The sequence below is a fragment of the Natator depressus genome, chromosome 4 (genome assembly GCF_965152275.1).
Source record: "Natator depressus isolate rNatDep1 chromosome 4, rNatDep2.hap1, whole genome shotgun sequence".
In the NCBI taxonomy this organism is placed as follows: Eukaryota; Metazoa; Chordata; order Testudines; family Cheloniidae; genus Natator; species Natator depressus.
Genome location: NC_134237.1, coordinates 14,271,515 through 14,288,393, shown reverse-complemented (window position 1 = coordinate 14,288,393; position 16,879 = coordinate 14,271,515). Strand labels below are relative to the sequence as shown.

At 47.8% G+C, this 16,879-nt stretch overlaps 2 protein-coding genes across 2 annotated transcripts in view; one reads left to right on the top strand and one right to left on the bottom strand.

Annotated features, from left to right (window-relative positions):
• The first annotated feature begins 1,922 nt into the window (after nucleotides 1-1,922).
• On the top strand, nucleotides 1,923-5,590 carry LOC141986198 (16 kDa beta-galactoside-binding lectin-like). The gene is made up of 4 exons (XM_074950461.1): nucleotides 1,923-2,034; nucleotides 4,546-4,625; nucleotides 4,847-5,018; nucleotides 5,393-5,590. Exons 1-4 carry the CDS (start codon nucleotides 2,026-2,028, stop codon nucleotides 5,537-5,539), a joined length of 408 nt encoding a protein of 135 aa, XP_074806562.1. The 5' UTR covers nucleotides 1,923-2,025; the 3' UTR covers nucleotides 5,540-5,590.
• Nucleotides 5,591-9,389: 3,799 nt separating this feature from the next.
• Nucleotides 9,390-16,879, bottom strand: part of SHROOM3 (shroom family member 3) — a 244,867-nt gene continuing 237,377 nt past the window's right edge. Inside the window, 1 exon segment of the mRNA XM_074950451.1 lies at nucleotides 9,390-16,879. Coding sequence (XP_074806552.1) covers nucleotides 16,838-16,879 — 42 coding nt within the window. The 3' untranslated portion in view covers nucleotides 9,390-16,837.

Sequence of the window (16,879 nt, the reverse complement as noted above, 5' to 3'; positions counted from 1 at the left end):
GATTTGAGGGTGATTTTTCAGGGTGATTAATAGAAGTCAGGGGTCAGAGGGAGTTTGGGACACTGGAGTTTGCTGTAGATTCCACAGGCAGGACATTTCCCTCTGCTATTCAGCCATAAATTCCTTTGCTCAATTTCACCCACACCCTAAACAAGTCCAGTGTTGACAGCCCTTCTATATAGGTGGATACCCATCTCAGCCATTAGTCATTGCTTACCAAACAGATAATGGTATTTTGCCCTTCTATAGCAGCTTCCATCTGAAGGACTCACAAAGCACTTCGCAAAACATTAACGAACTCTTACACCACCACTGTAAAGTAGGTTTAGTTATCCCCAGGGAGAAATAGAAGCACAGAGGAGTTAAGGCCCAGATCCTCAAAGGTATTTAGCCGCACCGTAACTACCACAATCAGCGTTAAGTGCCTAAATACCTTTGGGTATGTCTACACTCCAGCTGGGACCATGTCTCCCATCATGGGTAGACTAGACTGACTGATGGGCAGTACCAGCGTGGATGTAGCTAGCCACCTGAGTTTGGTCCCGGAGTGTCAGGCTGGCCCATGCCACAACCTCCACATTGCTACTTTGAGTGCACTAGTCCCTGCTGGTAATAGCTCACCTTAAGTGATCACTCTCGTTACAGTGTGTATGGTAACACCCATTGTTTCATGTTCTGTGTGTATATAAATCTCCCCACTGTATTTTCCACTGAATGCATCTGATGAAGTGAGCTGTAGCTCATGAAAGCTTATGCTCAAATAAATTTGTTAGTCGCTAAGGTGCCACAAGTCCTCCTTTTCTTAGTCTCTGTCTGTGTACCAGTCTGGGAAGCTGGCTCCCAGCTGCAGCGTGGATATATTGTGTGTGGATCTGGGCCTAAGTGACTTGGAAAGTCCACGGCAGAGCCAGGAACAAAACCCAGCTCTCCTGACTCCTCTTTGCAGAATCCTAATGGGGCCACGTTATGGCTCTGCCAAGAGACCCGTACAGGGGAATAACATGTGGTAGCAGCTCGCTGACAAACAATCCTTCCCTTGCTGGCTGCATTTCCTTCTACCACGTCTTTTCCTCAGCTCACACCAAAGCGTGGCTCCTGCCCACCCCCGGATTCTAGTGCATGCAGATCAAAACTGGCTAGGCCACGCTGTGTGAAAAAGCTGGGGTCTGAATACCCAGTTTGTTTACTGGTGCCCCACACGAACGGCCTCGATTTTTAGACACGCTTTTTAATACCATCTTTGCCTACAGCAGCACTTTTATTTAATTGCCAATAGCAATAATACTTTGTGCTGCTATAGCCCCTTCCACCGAAGAATCCCAAAATGCTTTGCAAGCACCAGGCCTCGTTACACACGTTCTGTGAGGGGGATGAGAATTATTTCTCCCATTTTACAGACGGGCAAATGGAGACACAGCAGCAAAGCCAGGATTAGAATCATATCCTTTAGGCTCCCACACCTCTGCCTTAGCCAGTATGTTTTCAAAAGCCCAACACTGCACGCATGGAGCTGGCGGGGCTTCGAATTGTGGGATAGATGCCGCAATACACTGGCATAGCAGCTGCTGGAGGGATGGTTGTGCGTGGACAGGCTGACTTTCAGTTAGCTAGCATAAGCACAGTGAATTGTTCCCGAAGCAAACAATTCTAAACTACCAGCCCTGAGATTCATGCATGTTCGCTGCTTCTTTAAAGCAAACTGGGGATATTGATCCGAAACCACGCTGCTGCCAGCCAGTGCAAATGCTACTGCTCGGCTGAAAAAAGCTCAGTCTTCCAAACCAAATACTGTATTGACGCTGGTCTGCTAGTCTCTCTTTGTATGCCTGAAGTTTGGAAGAAGAAGAACTGACTCTTCACCAGCCCCAGCCCCACCCACTCACCCACCTGTTTAATCATGTGAGCCTTTGCTGCCCAGGTCAGCTGTTTAAAGGCCCTGTAGAGGTAGTGCTGAGTCACACAGCTGAATCTTGGAACTGGAAAGCAAGCAGTTGTCCTAACTGTGGTGTGGCTTCAGTCAGCAGCATGGAATGTGTGAGTCTTGTCTCTCTGTAGCTGGGACTGGTTAGGGCTTTACTTGCAAGACAAGGGGATAGGAAGCTAGGTGTGGAATCCTGGAAGAAGGTTAACTGCTGGTGAGTGTGTTTGGGAGAGCTTTCAGAGTAGCAGCCGTGTAAGTCTGTATCTGCAAAAAGAAAAGGAGGACTTGTGGCACCTTAGAGACTAACTAACAAATTTATTTGAACATAAGCTTATGCTCAAATAAATTTGTTTGTTAGTCTCTAAGGTGCCACAAGTCCTCCTTTTTCTTTTTGGGAGAGCTGTGGATCATGTGCTGGGTGACCAGATGTCTGGTCTGGTACACACACACCCCACTCATCTGACTTCTCTCTTAAGGCTCTCCCAGGGTGAGCTGCAGGGCTCTTTTTCTGTTGCATCTTGGAATAGAAGAATTTCTCTAACGGAGGGGGAAATGGCTAAAGGGTTAGTAGCTGTGGGTATTGGGTTGGGCCATATGTCAGTGATGGAAGAAAAATGCATGATTGGACTATAACACTGGGGGGAAGGAACACTAGAGATGGATGAATTTTTATTTTTGCAAGATATTTCCAAGTATCCTTTGTTTTGAAGGGTTCACGGTGGGCCACTTATTATTTATGTTGACAGTTTTCAGCACTTGTAGTGTCAGTAACTCTACTAATGTTTCCAATCTCTTAGACAGTCTGGAAAGAATATTGAAGTACACTTATTTTTTTCTTGAGAACTCTTATAAAACATTTCATGCCTGTATAGAGCCTTTTTTGTGTTCTTTTAACTTAAAATAAACCCCCTTTAACTCAGCCCTATAGGGCACTACAGGATAGGGGCATGTCACTGACCCAACCTTGGCCTTTCAGCCCTCTCTAACTCCGAAATGCAGCTCTTAAATATTGCTTACCTTCCTCAGTCTTGGTGGCTACCTCCTCCCTGGCTCTGCCATCCGACCAAGTTTCAGCCTGTGCTCCAGAAACAGAATAAAAGAGGGATGTGTAGGGAGCCAGGATAAGTAGGGCTTAGATACTATGGTGATAAGCAGTTTAGCAATCTGCAGATCGTAGCTGGGCTGACCTCAGCATTATGGTGAGAATGGGAGAGCTGGACAAAACAGAATAGATTATGCAGGTGGCTGGATAGCCTCTTGGCTGATCCAACTAAAATGAGGACAGTTCAAGTTTCGAGAACAGGCAGCTCCACTAAACAGAGATCTGGCCTCTCCATTTGTCACTGACTCCCTGTAACACAGGGGTTGGGAAGGTCTGCCTGGGGGTGGGGTGTGAAGCGAGAAATGTTGCAGCTGTTCCCAGGCTCTGACCTGTCTCCCCCACCTCCTGGAGAAGGAGATAAAAAAAACTGTGTCCAAATGAAGGAAAGTGACCCTTTCTCCAAAACTGGAGGAGGTGATAATGGTGCAAATGCTACTGTTTCCATTGGTCTAATGCAATATAACCCTGGCTGTGACAGGTTTCGGTCTTAAGCTCATTATTGCGGTCTCTTTGGAGCTAAATTCCAATAGCTCCTCAGGTGAGGGTGCTTCTGTTTCTGATGCAGCGGGTGGAATGGGGCCTCTGGCCAGACACAGGCTGGATATGGAGGTTGTTTATCTAGGTCAGCTCCCTTCAGGGTTAGTGGCTGCCCCTTGCAAGACAAGGGTGGCACCTGGTGGAGACAGGGTAGCAAGGGGCTGAAGGTGGGTGTTTTCATGTACTTCATTTGCTCCCCTGCAGCAGAGGCTGGGATGTATGGAAGCAAGCTGGCTGATGGGCAAGCGCTTTCAGCTAGCAAGCCAAGCCCCACTCAGGGCTCCCAGTGCAGGGGAGCAGTGGCCGGCTAAGACAGTGTGCACAGCAAGCTGGTGGGTTGTAGATTTGCACAGTAACAGCCATGGCTTTAAATGTGGGAGGGTAGATTAAAGGAGGGTTAAGTCTCAAATTCCTGCCGGCCGGGGAAGTTACCTCTCTGCACGCTAAAGGGTCAGGTGCCTAAGAAATGAATGGTGGCTTCTTTTATAAAGGCAGCTAGGGAAAAATGCTAGTCAGACTCCCAGGGAAGAATTGAGCCCTCTTAACTCCATTGCAGGTAAAGCCCAAGCAGTGACAGGCGCAGCAGTGCAGGCTTCCCTGTGTGTGTTACATCCCCAAATCCCGTGGGCTGCAGCTAATGAGACAAACGTGTGCCTCTAGTCCATTCAGTCCTTGACCTCTGGACAGACTGCTGGCCATCAGGCCAGTTAGTGCTTGTGGCTGGGAACACTTGGAGTCCTGCCCCATGGGAACTGGACGGAGACCAACAAACCTCATTCCGTAGGCCACGGAACTGTGGTTGCATGTTAATGATTCTGGTCGCTGACTGATCAGGGGGATGGTTTGGAACTTGTCTTGTCTCTAGTTCATGCTCAGCACTTATTTCTTGTGTCCCCGGTGGTATTGCCTCTCCCTTCAAATCGAGGAAGTAGGTCTGTTGATCCCCAAGGGGGAGGCTAATACGTTTGTGGCTTGACTCCCTTAGGGACTGGTTGCTACTCACTTGAATGTCCAGGCTGGAGAGTGCATCAAAGTGAAGGGGAAGATCTTGCCGGAAGCCAAGGGGTGAGTTGGGAAGGGTTAGATGTTGCATCATCATTTAGGTAACCAGTGGGGATTCTTCCCTTAGCACACGACAGGGGTAGGTGTCAGAGGTGAATCTGCCTCCGGACAGCTTCAGCTCTCTCTGTTAGATCCGTCTCTGCATTACAGAGATGATCGGTCCGGACTCCGGTGGGAGGGGCTGCGTAGTGTGGTTGTGTGTCTGATTGTCTCCTCCATGCCAGGTTTGCTGTGAATGTGGGGAAGGACCGCAGCAACCTGGTGCTGCACTTCAACCCACGCTTCGACAGCCACGGGGATGTGAACGTCATTGTGTGCAACTCCATGGAGGATGGGATGTGGGGGACAGAGGAGAGGGAGACTGACTTTCCCTTCCAGCAGGGTGACAAGACTGAGGTGAGGACCCAGGAGTGGGGAACAAAGCTATGCTAAGAGGGCACTTGATTTGTGGAGCTGGGGTCCTTCTGGACCTGGGGAGTTCCTAGCCCTACATTCCTGCAGCACCTTTCACACCATACAGCAAAGCACTTCACATTAATGAAATAGGCCTCTCTTCACTCAGGTGAAGGCACCAGTGAGGCCCCTTGAGATTTTGGGGTGCCCTCTCAGCCAGATCTGGGGAAATCAGGCTTTCTCCCCCTCAAGACAGATGCTAGTTGAGGGAAGAGTAGCTAATGCTGTCTGGTGGAAGCTCCTGGTTAACCCGTCTCTAAGAGGTCATGGGGATTGGCTGCCTGTGTTGTTGGTTCTAATGTGCCTACTCCTTGCAGATCTGTATCTCCTTTGACACAGCAGAGCTGATGGTGAAACTGGCTGGTGACAAGGAGATCGTGTTCCCCAATCGGCTGGGCCTGCAGAACATTGAGTACCTGTCTGTGGAAGGTGACTTTGCCATCAAAGCCATTAAGTTTAGCTAACTGCTTAGTCCTATTCCTTCCACCTCCCTGCTCAGTGAAATAAATCTAAACTTGGCCTTCAAGCTTGCCGTGTCTGCTTGCTCTTTGCCATTTCATCTGCTCGAGCTAGCTTGCCTCTCCTGCACTAAATAGGAATGGCTAATTGTACCAGGAGCCAACACTTACCTAATCCCCAGCCCTGAGACACCTATTCCCCCCCCCCCCGCCCTTAAAGAAAACTGATGGTAATCTAACAGTCCTGCTGCTGCCTAGTGTAAATGCAGCCTCTTAGCTGAAAGAGGCTATTAACTCCACTCATCTCCCCCCTCCACACCCCCATGAACTTCTCACTGTTAAAGGATACCACCCCCACCTCCTGCAGTGATCATCTGCTCAGTTATGTAAATGCAGTTGTGGAGCTAGGGCTGAATCCTGGAGGTGGCTGGCTGTCCTAGCTTGCTGGATTTCAGGCAATGTACAAGACCTATCTCTTTGATAGCTGGGGTTGTTAGACTAGGATGCACTACAGGTAGGTATGGTCTGCAGTTCTTGACAGAGTGGCTCAGGCTTTGAAGGACTGCCTGTCTCCTCACAACTGTACAAGTGGCGTTCCTCACTGGGAGGGAGGGCTACATAGGAGTCTCTTATGTATCTCCTGGGGAGGGGAGAAAGTCAAGGGGGTGTTAACTGGGCAGGTGTCAATGGGGACTTGTCATTGGGAAAGTGATCCAGCTCAGGGCAGGGGAGACCCCATTGGTGGAATGGGGCTCTCGGAGTGGGAATTAGAGTGGAATGAGAACTTGTGAAATATTTTAGGCTTTTTTTAACAATTCTAGTAGTCAATTTTTTGGGGGGTAGGGGGACACATCAACTCTAGGAGACTTTTTAAAACCATCTCTGGTGGGGTGGGGGAGCATGCTTGCTCTTCTAGCTTCTGCTGATTGAAGTGTTGCTTACCTTGCCTCTGCTAAATGCCCTCTTCCAGCTAGTGCCCCAGCCTCCCTCACAGCCATGTAGGAGAATAAGAGTGGGATGGCAGAGGAGCTCTGTGGCCACTACACACAGCATTCAGATACTGCGAGTGGGGTTAGAGCTGACCTCCTCAGTAAGCAGGGAGGAGAGGAGCTGGGAAAGGCAGAGAACAGACTGAATCAATGCAGCTGGCTAGTTGTTATCCTGGCTGAGCTCCTGAAAATAGGGAGAACAGTCAGGATAAGGACTAATCCTGCTAAACTGGGATCCACTCAAACTTCCTCTCCATATCCCCTGCCTTTACCCTCTGATTTAGGCATCAGAAGGAATACTTACAGCAAAACTGTCTGCTTCCCCACAGCCCAGGTTGAACTCCCTCCCAGCTGCTGCCTCAAAGCTAAGAAAAGACTCCTCTCTCCAGAGCTGGAGGAGACAATGCTGATGCAACTGCTGCTAAGTCCTCTGGCCAAATAAGGCCCAATCATGCCTTGGCTAGGCCTTCAGCTGAAGGTCATTATCAAAGATGGGGGTTCCAGGAAAGTTCTGGCTGTGGAGCTGGGCCTTTCACAGCAGAACACCCCGAGCCCTTTGGGTGGGGAGGGGCAGCAGAATGATCTGATAGCTCTGACATACGGACTATACCTGGATCTTCCACTTAAATCAACTCCTGGAAGGCTGGAGTGTGCTAATACACTTTATCCCCTCCTGGGATGGGAAGCTAGAGGTTTTCTATCAAGCTGAGCTGGTGTCTTACAGCAACTGTGGTGCCATTTTCCCCAAAGAACCTGGGGCTGGAGGGGAGAAGGCTGTCATAGTCCTTGGGACCAGAGACGCTATCATTCTGCCTCACCCTGGCTGCAGGGTGCCTGAGTAACCGGGGAGCAGGCTTGCTCTTAGAAATGCCTTTCTCCTAGGGAAAGGATGGGGGCTGCCCCTCCAACTAACCCATTCAAAACAGCCTCCCAGAAGCTACACTCTCCCCTCCTCTAGCTGTGCGGGAAGCTCAGGGGCAGGGTGAGCATGGAGCATTCTGGGAGTTTTCTCTCCCACACCAAAAGGCATGTTTGTTTCCATGGCAGCCCAGCATGGGAATAGCTCCAGTGCTGGGGGTGGCACAGTGCAGGTGTCTAACTCTCTGCTCCCTGCCCCTCCAGGCTTGCTGTGAATGTGGGAAGGACTGATGCTGCACCTTGACCCACTCTGACTGCCACCAGGGTCGTAGTGCGCAACTCCAAGCAGGATGGGAGGGATGTAATGCAGGCTGGCTAAGCTATGGCCACCATCCTTATCCTGGGGGAAAGCTGGCTGCCTCTCTCCCCCTCAGATTTCCCCTGTGCTTTAAGCCAAAGCACAGGTGGGGAAAGGAGTCTTAAGAGGTATAGCAGAGGAAGAGAGGCCTTAAAGGAAAACCATGGAAACTCAGGTCCCCTGCGGGACAGGGGAGACTTCTCTCTATTGCCCTTTCCCAGGTGCTCAGGAGGCAGCTCTTTGGTGCATGCATGGTAGGTGCCTTGCCCTCTAACCCTTTAAGATCCTACCTGTTCATTTGACCCATCTAGGGCCAGCTGGTACCACTCCCTCTCTCACTGTTGGGTAATTGGGTTTACTGACCTGCTCACAGATGTTGGCAGCTTCCAGTGCTCTGGACACAACTGCAAGGAGCGACGGTGGGAGGGAACGGTGTGGTGTGCAGTAGTTCCTGCGGGAAGCCCTGAGGGGGGAAGTGAAGTGAGATGGCTGAAGCTCCGGAGCTGTAACTACTCCTGTTGTTACCAAGGAGGCTGGTGTACCAAGTTAACAATAGGCACCTAGGCTGGCTCGTGTTGTACCAGCAGCTTAATAAAACCATTGCTAAATAGAACAAGATAAAATAGGTCGAGAGAAATATTACTCTCAACCATGGCCCATGTTGCCCAGCTTCATTACTATTTACACTCCCGCTAGCTCTCATTGAGTTAACGCAAATAGGTGTACCCAAGCTGGGAATCCCTCCTAGCTCATAGCGCAGATATAGTCAAGCCCTGCCACTAGAGGGCACTCCAAAGGCATCCACAACTGCCGATTTTTACACTCCCCCACCAACTCCCAAAATCTACTACATTCCAGTCTTGGTTCTGGTAGGTAGGTCCACGACACACTGCCTCCAGGTAGGCTACTCTTAAGTTCTCTAGGAATCTTGCAGAACCGCATAGTCTACTTAATCCCTGGAGAGTGTCTGGAAAAAGGTGAAGATAAGTCACGGCAGGGGAGAGTGAAGCCTGTAGGGGAAGTGAAGATTAGGAAGGTATGATGCTGCTAGTCATGGCTGAAAACATTTAAACAAGGAGGAAAAAGGCCTAGCCACCAATGTAACATTTAGCATTAACTAGCCATGCTGGTAACTGGAGCTGGTTGACATATTTGCACAAAAAAAGTGTTCTTGAAAAACAGCCTTTACCAAATGAAACTTTTGGAAAACATTGTCAATATTATTGAAATTTTCAATGTTTTTGGTTTTTTTTTAAATTTTTATCCAAATAATTTTTTCATTTACCAAAAACTGTTTTTGTACTGCAAACTGCATTTTCAGTACACAGACACTTTTTGAAAATTTTGGTAAAACAGATCATGGAAAATTTGGCCAAAATTGGCAAAGGGATCTATTTTGAATCCTGTCAAATGGAAATGTCAACATTTTTCATTACCTAACTTCTCCTGCATTTTGACCTCTCTTAGTAACTCCTTAAGCCGGTTCCTATTTACACCAACTGAAGATTTGATTCTCTGGATTTCAATTCTAAGATACATTTTTGCACTGGAACAAATGGGAAGGAAAAAAGTACCTTTCCTTTCTCTTCCCCTTCATTTGATTTAAGAGACATCAGTTTATGGAGTATTTGATAGCACTTCTTTTATTGTCAGTGTCAGTTAAGTGGTTCTTACATGTCAACAAATATGTATTTCAAGTCATAATTACACAATGCTATATGATAACAATAACCTTAAATTGTAAACTGATTGGCAACCTCTGGCAACCCCAACACAGGAGAAAAAAAAAAAAGTCATTTTAAGAATCATGGAAAGCAGCTGAAAATATGATGTGTGTAGCCAAGATGCACAAAGTAAGTAAAATTGTCTGTAAGCAGCGATCAGATTGACTGACTCAAACTTTCAAAATTTCCTTATGATGAACTGGAAAATAATTGTGCCCTTATCCCTGCGTCCAAAGAGACCTCTCTCTCTTCCCCCAGCTTCCCTCTCCAACATACTGCAAAAGGGTGACAGCAACTAATGCAACACTACCAAACAACAAATCTAGCTAAGAACACGTGCATAATCTTGGCACTACAAGCAGGCTGCTCCAACTCTCTTTCTGCATGGTAACATGGCATGGAAGAAAAGGAGGCATTTGTTAAGTTTCAACATTGGTGACCGAGATGCTAAAGAGCCTCAGTGCTAGCTAGAGAGCGTGTTGGCCACATGCAGACAGGCTGCTGGTCTGGCTACGGCCTGGCTGAGCAGTTTGTTTCTGACCCCACAAGCCAAGTTCTACCCTCAGTTAAATGCCTGCAACGTGTATGGAAGATTCATGACTAGCGAGGGCAGAATTTGTCTCTGCCTGTTGGGGGTAAGAGAGGGATCCTGGTGCCCACATTAGCCGCATGAAAACATACAAATACATAACACGAGTGATCTTCATGAGGCAGTGACATTGCATTAGAAAAGCCCTGAGTGTTGTGCTCCTACCAAGTGTAAGTGCAGTCTGACGGAAAACATGAGCACTGAGGCTGCAAGTACACGGCCAATCCACACTGCCAGAATACCGAGAGATTGACCTTGGGGTTTGTATTACACGCTTTAGGTTGGTTATAATGGAAGCACCTTTCGTCTGTTAATCGAGTTTAGCTTTCAGGACAGCTTGGGAGAGGGCAGTAGGAGAAGCGGGGGAACCTGGGTATGAGAAACAGATATGCCCCATATCTGCTCATTTTCATTTATTAATATTAGTATCTATTATTTGTATTACCACACTACCTAGGAACTCTAGGCATGGACCAGGGCCCCACTCTGGGGTCCAATAGGAAAAGCTTTTGATCTCTCCTGTCTAGGAAAGGTCCTGCCTGGCTCCACATGTGGTCATTTAGAACTTGTGCAAAGCAGGGGTAAAATGCTTTCAGGCTGATCTGCTGGCTTTTAACATCCGCTTTACACAAGTCACACCAGGGCGAGGCCAATGGAGAATCAGGCCTGGAACCACAAAGCATTTGCTATCAGACGGTCTCATGTCTAACCTTCACTGAAAATGAAATCCCTTTCATTAGCCAACCTAGGCATGGTTTTAGACATGGGGAAAATCTCGTATGTATGATTGCCGAATCCACCTCCCCATCCCCCATCATTGACTTTGCATTGTCCATTTTTAAAGAAAGCAAATCCGAGTTTTGATGACTGGGACTGTATTGATTTCAGGCCATGCAGCATGTTATGACAGCCGAAAGCAATTCCAACCGCCCCCTGCGCCATGTAACTACTCTGTTAATGGAGGTATTTGAGGATTTACCAAGCGCTGATTTAAAAGGCCCGTTGTAATTACACAACACACTGCAGTGTGCTCCCTGACACATGCCTCCATCCTCTTCCAATCTAGAGCACTAGACCTGGCTGCCGTGACATTTACACAGTTTCACTGCTTTTCAAAAACACCCCCTCGGGATGTAGGGCACTAATTCTTTCACAAGGCCAGAACCTCAGCTGAAGTTAATGGAGCAGTGCCAATTTACACCAGCATTCCTTACTGAGAGAACCAGCAGAAACTGGCCAACGATCAGTAGGTCACCATTAGAAGAGTTAAAACAGGAACATTTGCATCCCAGTCCACTGTGCATAGAGTAAAAACAACGAGGAGTCCTTGTGAGTCCTTAGAGACTAACACATTTATTTGGGCATAAGCTTTCGTGGTCTAGAACCCAAATAAATTTGAACTTATGCCCAAATAAATGTGTTAGTCTCTAAGGTGCCACAAGGACTCCTTGTTGTTTTTGCTGATACAGACTAACATGGCTACTGCTCTGAAACCTGTGCATAGAGTAGTCCCCTCCCCCACGCCTCACATGTTTCATCAGTTAAAACAGCCACACTCTGCTGGGGGCTCTTCAGAATTGCTGTTTTAATAGCAGGATTGAATAAACCAGCCACTGCCCACAAGGATAAGATGGGCCGTATTAACCCATCACTGGACCGTACACAAATGTACACTTCAGATTTGGCCCGGCCGCCCCTCTGTCATGGCTTTGCAACCTGGCGCACAGAGTCACAGTGCCGCTCAGGTCTGGCCCGTCCATTTTGGGCTCCCTCCAGGAATGTGGGCCCTAGGTACATGCCTTGGTTGCCTCTGTGTTAATCTGTCCTTGAGCATTGGCTGCTGAGAATGAGACAGTCAGGGAAAGTATGGGCCGTGACCCCCTTAGCACCAGAGTAAGCTCATGCACAGCCCAGGGCTAAGGCTTGTATTCTGAACCCAGGCCAGGGAGCAGTGGGCAGAAAAGGAAGAGGCATAAGCAGCAGACGTACAGGTCCCCAGCCGAGGGGCTTCCTCACTAGGGAAAAGCAGGATGTTCTTAACTGGAGATAACTAACCTGAGGTAAAATCCTAGTGAAGACGAGGCAATATGTAGCTTTCATGAGTTAGCAGGTCAAGAGAAAGACTATGGGGGATCTTAGGACTGACCTTGACCTGATAACCAATCTGTTTGGTCTTCATTAGGATTTTACTTCACGTTACCTAGCAGGGTGGGCATAGTGGCCCCAGCCCCCCAGTGCCGGGAGGTGCGGCCCCAGCCCCCTCAGCCCTGGGAGGGAGGGCAGTGCAGCCCCAGCCCTCCCCCCAATGCCAGGAGGGTGGGCTGTGCTGCTCCAGCCCCCCCAGAGCTGGAGCACCGGGAGGGCAGGCAGCACGGCCTGAGGGCCACCGCACAGGGGGAGCCGCAGAATGGGAAGCAGGACGGGGAAGGCCTGGGGGGCTGAGCGTGGGCAAGGCCACACCTGGCTGTTTGGGGAGGCACAGCTGCCCCCAGCCTATGATACCCACCGGCAATGAGCACCTGACAGCCTGCCCCAGAACGAGAGCAGATTAGTGACACCAGAAGCCAAGCGTTACTATTTCTCTACCTTGGGGTCTGCATTCACATCCAGTGCCGGCATGCAGGGATTTGCAAGACCCCTGGTGCTGCTGTCTCCAGGGCTCCATGATGGCTAGGCACAAAACATTCCCAATGGCTCAGCTTCCCCTCCCCCCTCTGGTACGGACAGCTGGGATGATTTAGTCCAAATTCGTTGCGCAGGGCGGAAGATCAAAACAGAATATGGAAGATATCAGATTACAGAATGAGGCAGCAGCAAGATCACTCTCTCCATGGCCAAAACCATGCACGGGAGCCAAGAATGTAGTGCAAAGGCACCCAGGAGAAGGAAGAGCACCTGTACCTTTCCCGTAAATCGGTCACTATTCAGCTGTGCAAAGGGAGGAGAACAGAGTGAGCGTTTGGATCCCAAACAGGGACGCTGCTTTCGAACTGCACATTAAAATACCTTATTTAGTCCTAGCCCAAAGCTGTCAATTAAGTTTTCACGTGGTTGACTTAAGTTTTGAATGGAATCCAGCCTTGTAAAACAAAACATGGTGAATCTCTTCTGAGCAGGGAGAAGATCTGTCTGCGTGTCACCACCTGAACTTTTGACTTCAGCAGACTTGCCCAGAGGAAAGAAAGAAAAGCAAAATTGCCCCACTCCTGGGCTCCTCCCATCTCCCACTTGTGACAAGTCATCCCAAGAAACAAAACCAAACCATGTCCATCACAACACACAAGTCATGAACATCCCATCCTGGAAGGTCCTGCTGCCGTTGCTCCCAGAAAACACACTCTACGCTGTTTCAAACACAACTATTTTGCCAGATCTTTACATGTTTGCTTGTTACTCATGGGTCTAGCAAACAGAGAGAGACTGCTCAAGGCTGTGTGCATACTGACCCTTGTGAAAGAGCATTCTAAACAGTTAGTAAATACAGCCCACCCTCTGCTGGTGAACTGACAGCTGCTGAAACTCTATTCAGAGATATACCAAATCAAAAGAGAGCTGGTCAGGGAATTATTTCCCCCATCAAAAATCTCAGGTAACATTTTCAAAAAGTACCTAGGTGACTTTAGGAGCTGAACTGCCATTGACAATCAATGGGGCATAGGGTTCTAAAGTTACTCAGCTGCTTTGGATGAATATTTCTTAACTGTCTCTAGTTTTTAGCCACTGGTTGAGGTGCGCCACTGCAGCTGCGTCTGTTCAAACCCCAAGTCTAGACGGGCAGTCCGCGATACACAGTGACGTGCATCCTGGGTAAGCTACCCCCATGTGAGACATGTTCGGTGTGTCTAAATTAGGGGTTTGCACCAGTGCAGCCACGTCACTGTAGCTACACCCATGGCTGAAAGCCGAATGTTCTGATTTGTTTCAATGCATTGCAATGTGCAAACAGTTATAGTGAGCCTCTGCACCGTGCACTGCTGTTCCATGTACGTTCTTCTCTATACAATTAAGAGGCTTCCACTTCATGCTACTTCTAATTAAGGGAACAGGAATGCATCATGGGAAATGAGGCAATAAATAAGTTTCCTCTCCAGCTAAAGGCACTTAGAAGCAAACTCATCGAGAATGACAAATGTTTAATTTTCTCCAGGTACATGGCAAAATGTTCTTTCCCCAATCTGATGACTCAGGAAACCCCAGAGAATTAGCAGAAGAATGTTTATATAAGGTTGTGCAAAATTCCTTCCTGAAACCCGAACCTTAACTCATCACAATGAAACACAGGACAAAGGGATGGTGGAACTTCCTTCAGGAAGATTGCCAGGAATGGGTACCCAAAATACAGCATCCACATGAATGTACAGACAGTACTAGTTGCTCAGAGTTTAGTAACAATAAAAGGATCCATTTTTTCCTTGATATATGCTTATAATTCCAATATGGACAGTAATTTACTTTCCGCTGTATAAATGTAAATGATCATTTGCCTCAATGACAGCTGCTCGTGTGATTGGAGGTTAACCTCTAAACAACTTATATACTAACCCCAGTAAATACACACAGTGACAACTGACTTCCCCAGAAGCTGAGCATGTGGACTGAGGGGAGTATGAGCCAGAGGGCCAGATCCTCAGCTGGTGCAAATCGACACTGAGTAAAGTGACAGACCTATCTAGCGCTAGGGGACCTTTAAAGGGAGGTTCCCTCTGGCTTGAGGGGCCTTACGAAACGCTTTGTGGGGCAGAACCATGTTCAAGTCAAGAAGCAGCTAAAATGGTCCTTTTGGCTCTGTTTGGACTATCCCTAGTTTCTTCCTTTCAAAAAAAATTCTGCATGCCGTAGTGACATGCAATTGCTTTGTTCCTCCAGAGACATCCTGTAACACACAGGGCAGATCACCTTCAGGGTATGTGAGGGCTGAAATTTCATATGGCAGCAAGGTAGCAGCATGCTCTAGCTCTGCCATGCTTCCCAAGGCAGCAATACATTTGAAGCCTGCAGGGAGCACTTGCTTCAAGAAAAAGGTCCTTAAAAACAGCAGTATAAACAGTGCACACTCTCATTTTCACCATTTACTGTTGAAACATAAATTAATTGCATGAAGGTCTTACAAACCATGCGTGTCAGAGCCTTTGGGGGCACTGGAATCTGAGGCCCTCTTGCAGTATGATGGGATGAACAAACACACACTCAAGACAGGAACAGCTTAAACAGCAGCAGCAACATAAAATTTCTACGAGGTTAGACCAGAGTGACCAAACTGTGTCTTGTGAGTCAAATGTAGCCCATGGCTTTCTACAATGCAGTCCATGGACTCCCTCATCTTTAATGCGGAGGGCGGTGGTGGTGGAAAGACTCCTCGGGAGACATGTGCAAAGCCTTGGAGAACTAGAGGTCCAAGAATTCAATGCTCCATAAGTGAGATAACACCCACTGTCTTAAAAAGGAGGCCATTTCCAATCTGCTTTTCTTAATGCAAAGTACCTGCAGCCCTGGAGCTCTGGGTAAGTTGCCCAAGTGATGTTCAGTTGGGCAAATTTGGTTGTCCCAGGTTAGACTGACTGAGAAATGACTCACTAACCCTACAGCAGAAGCCCCATTTATCTAACTAGGACAAATGAGCTTTTGGGGTGGGCAGAAGACTTAATTGCAAGCTATTCACGCTGGGGCATGTAACCCACTGTTAGCCATTCGGGGATTTCAAATAAGATGGGTCCAGATAAACGAGGTATTACAGTTTTTAAAAGAAATGCTGGTGTGTACGTCATCCCCTTTAGAAAAAGCAACCTATATGTAATGCCCTTTAAAGACCCTCTCCCAAATCAAACTAACAACCTTCAGGTTGCTTTTAGCACAGATCTTGCCTTTGTATTGTCTTAAATCATCTGTGAATCCAGAACCAGAAGGGAATCTTTTTGCTTCACCCTAACTTTGACTCCTGAGTTGCTTGGTTCACACAAGTGCTTGTTTAAACTCTGGATGTATCAAGCCACGGGATCCAGAAGAGGGTAGATTATACTTTGCTGGGCAAAGTCTCCTTTGCAAGGGCGCTTACTGGTAGATTCAGCAAATGTTGAAACGGGTTGAAGCTTTTTCTGGCTGCCCTTTATTATGTAAAAAGCCCCCGGAAAAGATGCTCCATTCTAGGGTGCGACTATCTTTGGAGATTCCTCTTCTTGTTAAGTTTTCACAAAATACAAAATTAAATGCATTTTCTACATACAGAGCCAAGACTCAAGTAAGCGACTAGCATACGTACAGCAACTTACACATTCAGTCTTGTTTTTAAAAAAATATAAATATCAATAACGTTCAGGAGCATCGTGGGTTGGTTTTATTTTTAAGGCTTCATTCTTTCAGATCCTTCATTATTTAACAATACTGCCTCACTCTGATTGAGGTGTTGGGGTGGGGGGTGGGGGGAAGCAGAGGCAACCATGCCATGTTACCAAAGATGACATCTTTGTTCATGATGAGCTGGCCCATTCAAAAATAAGTGCCTCCTCCTCATACCTTGTAGCCAGAGAAATCTTTCACCTCCCTCTAGTGTGAGCCAGGCTGGATTAAGTTTTCATAGTGAGCTCTCGGGGCGATGGCATAGGGAGAGGAAAACAAAGACTTTATTACTGGTTTTTTCCTTCCTTGGATTCTCTTTTTAAACCCATCGCTCCACTGTAGTTGTTGAGAGCTCTCCGAAAAGTATGCCGATTAAATAAACTCAAGCAGAAGAGCTGTACCCGAGGCTTGTCCGGGAAAGGTTAAAGTGAAGAGGCCGATGGTGTAGGTAAACTACTGCTGACCCCCGGGGGGGTTGTGGCTGCTGTGGCTGGG

Excerpts from the sequence above, each read along its gene's own strand:
- LOC141986198 (XM_074950461.1), top strand. Across the intron at positions 4,626-4,846 it reads ATCTTGCCGGAAGCCAAGGG|GTTTGCTGTGAATGTGGGGA; the intron begins GTGAGTTGGGAA and ends CCTCCATGCCAG. Across the intron at positions 5,019-5,392 it reads AGCAGGGTGACAAGACTGAG|ATCTGTATCTCCTTTGACAC; the intron begins GTGAGGACCCAG and ends TACTCCTTGCAG.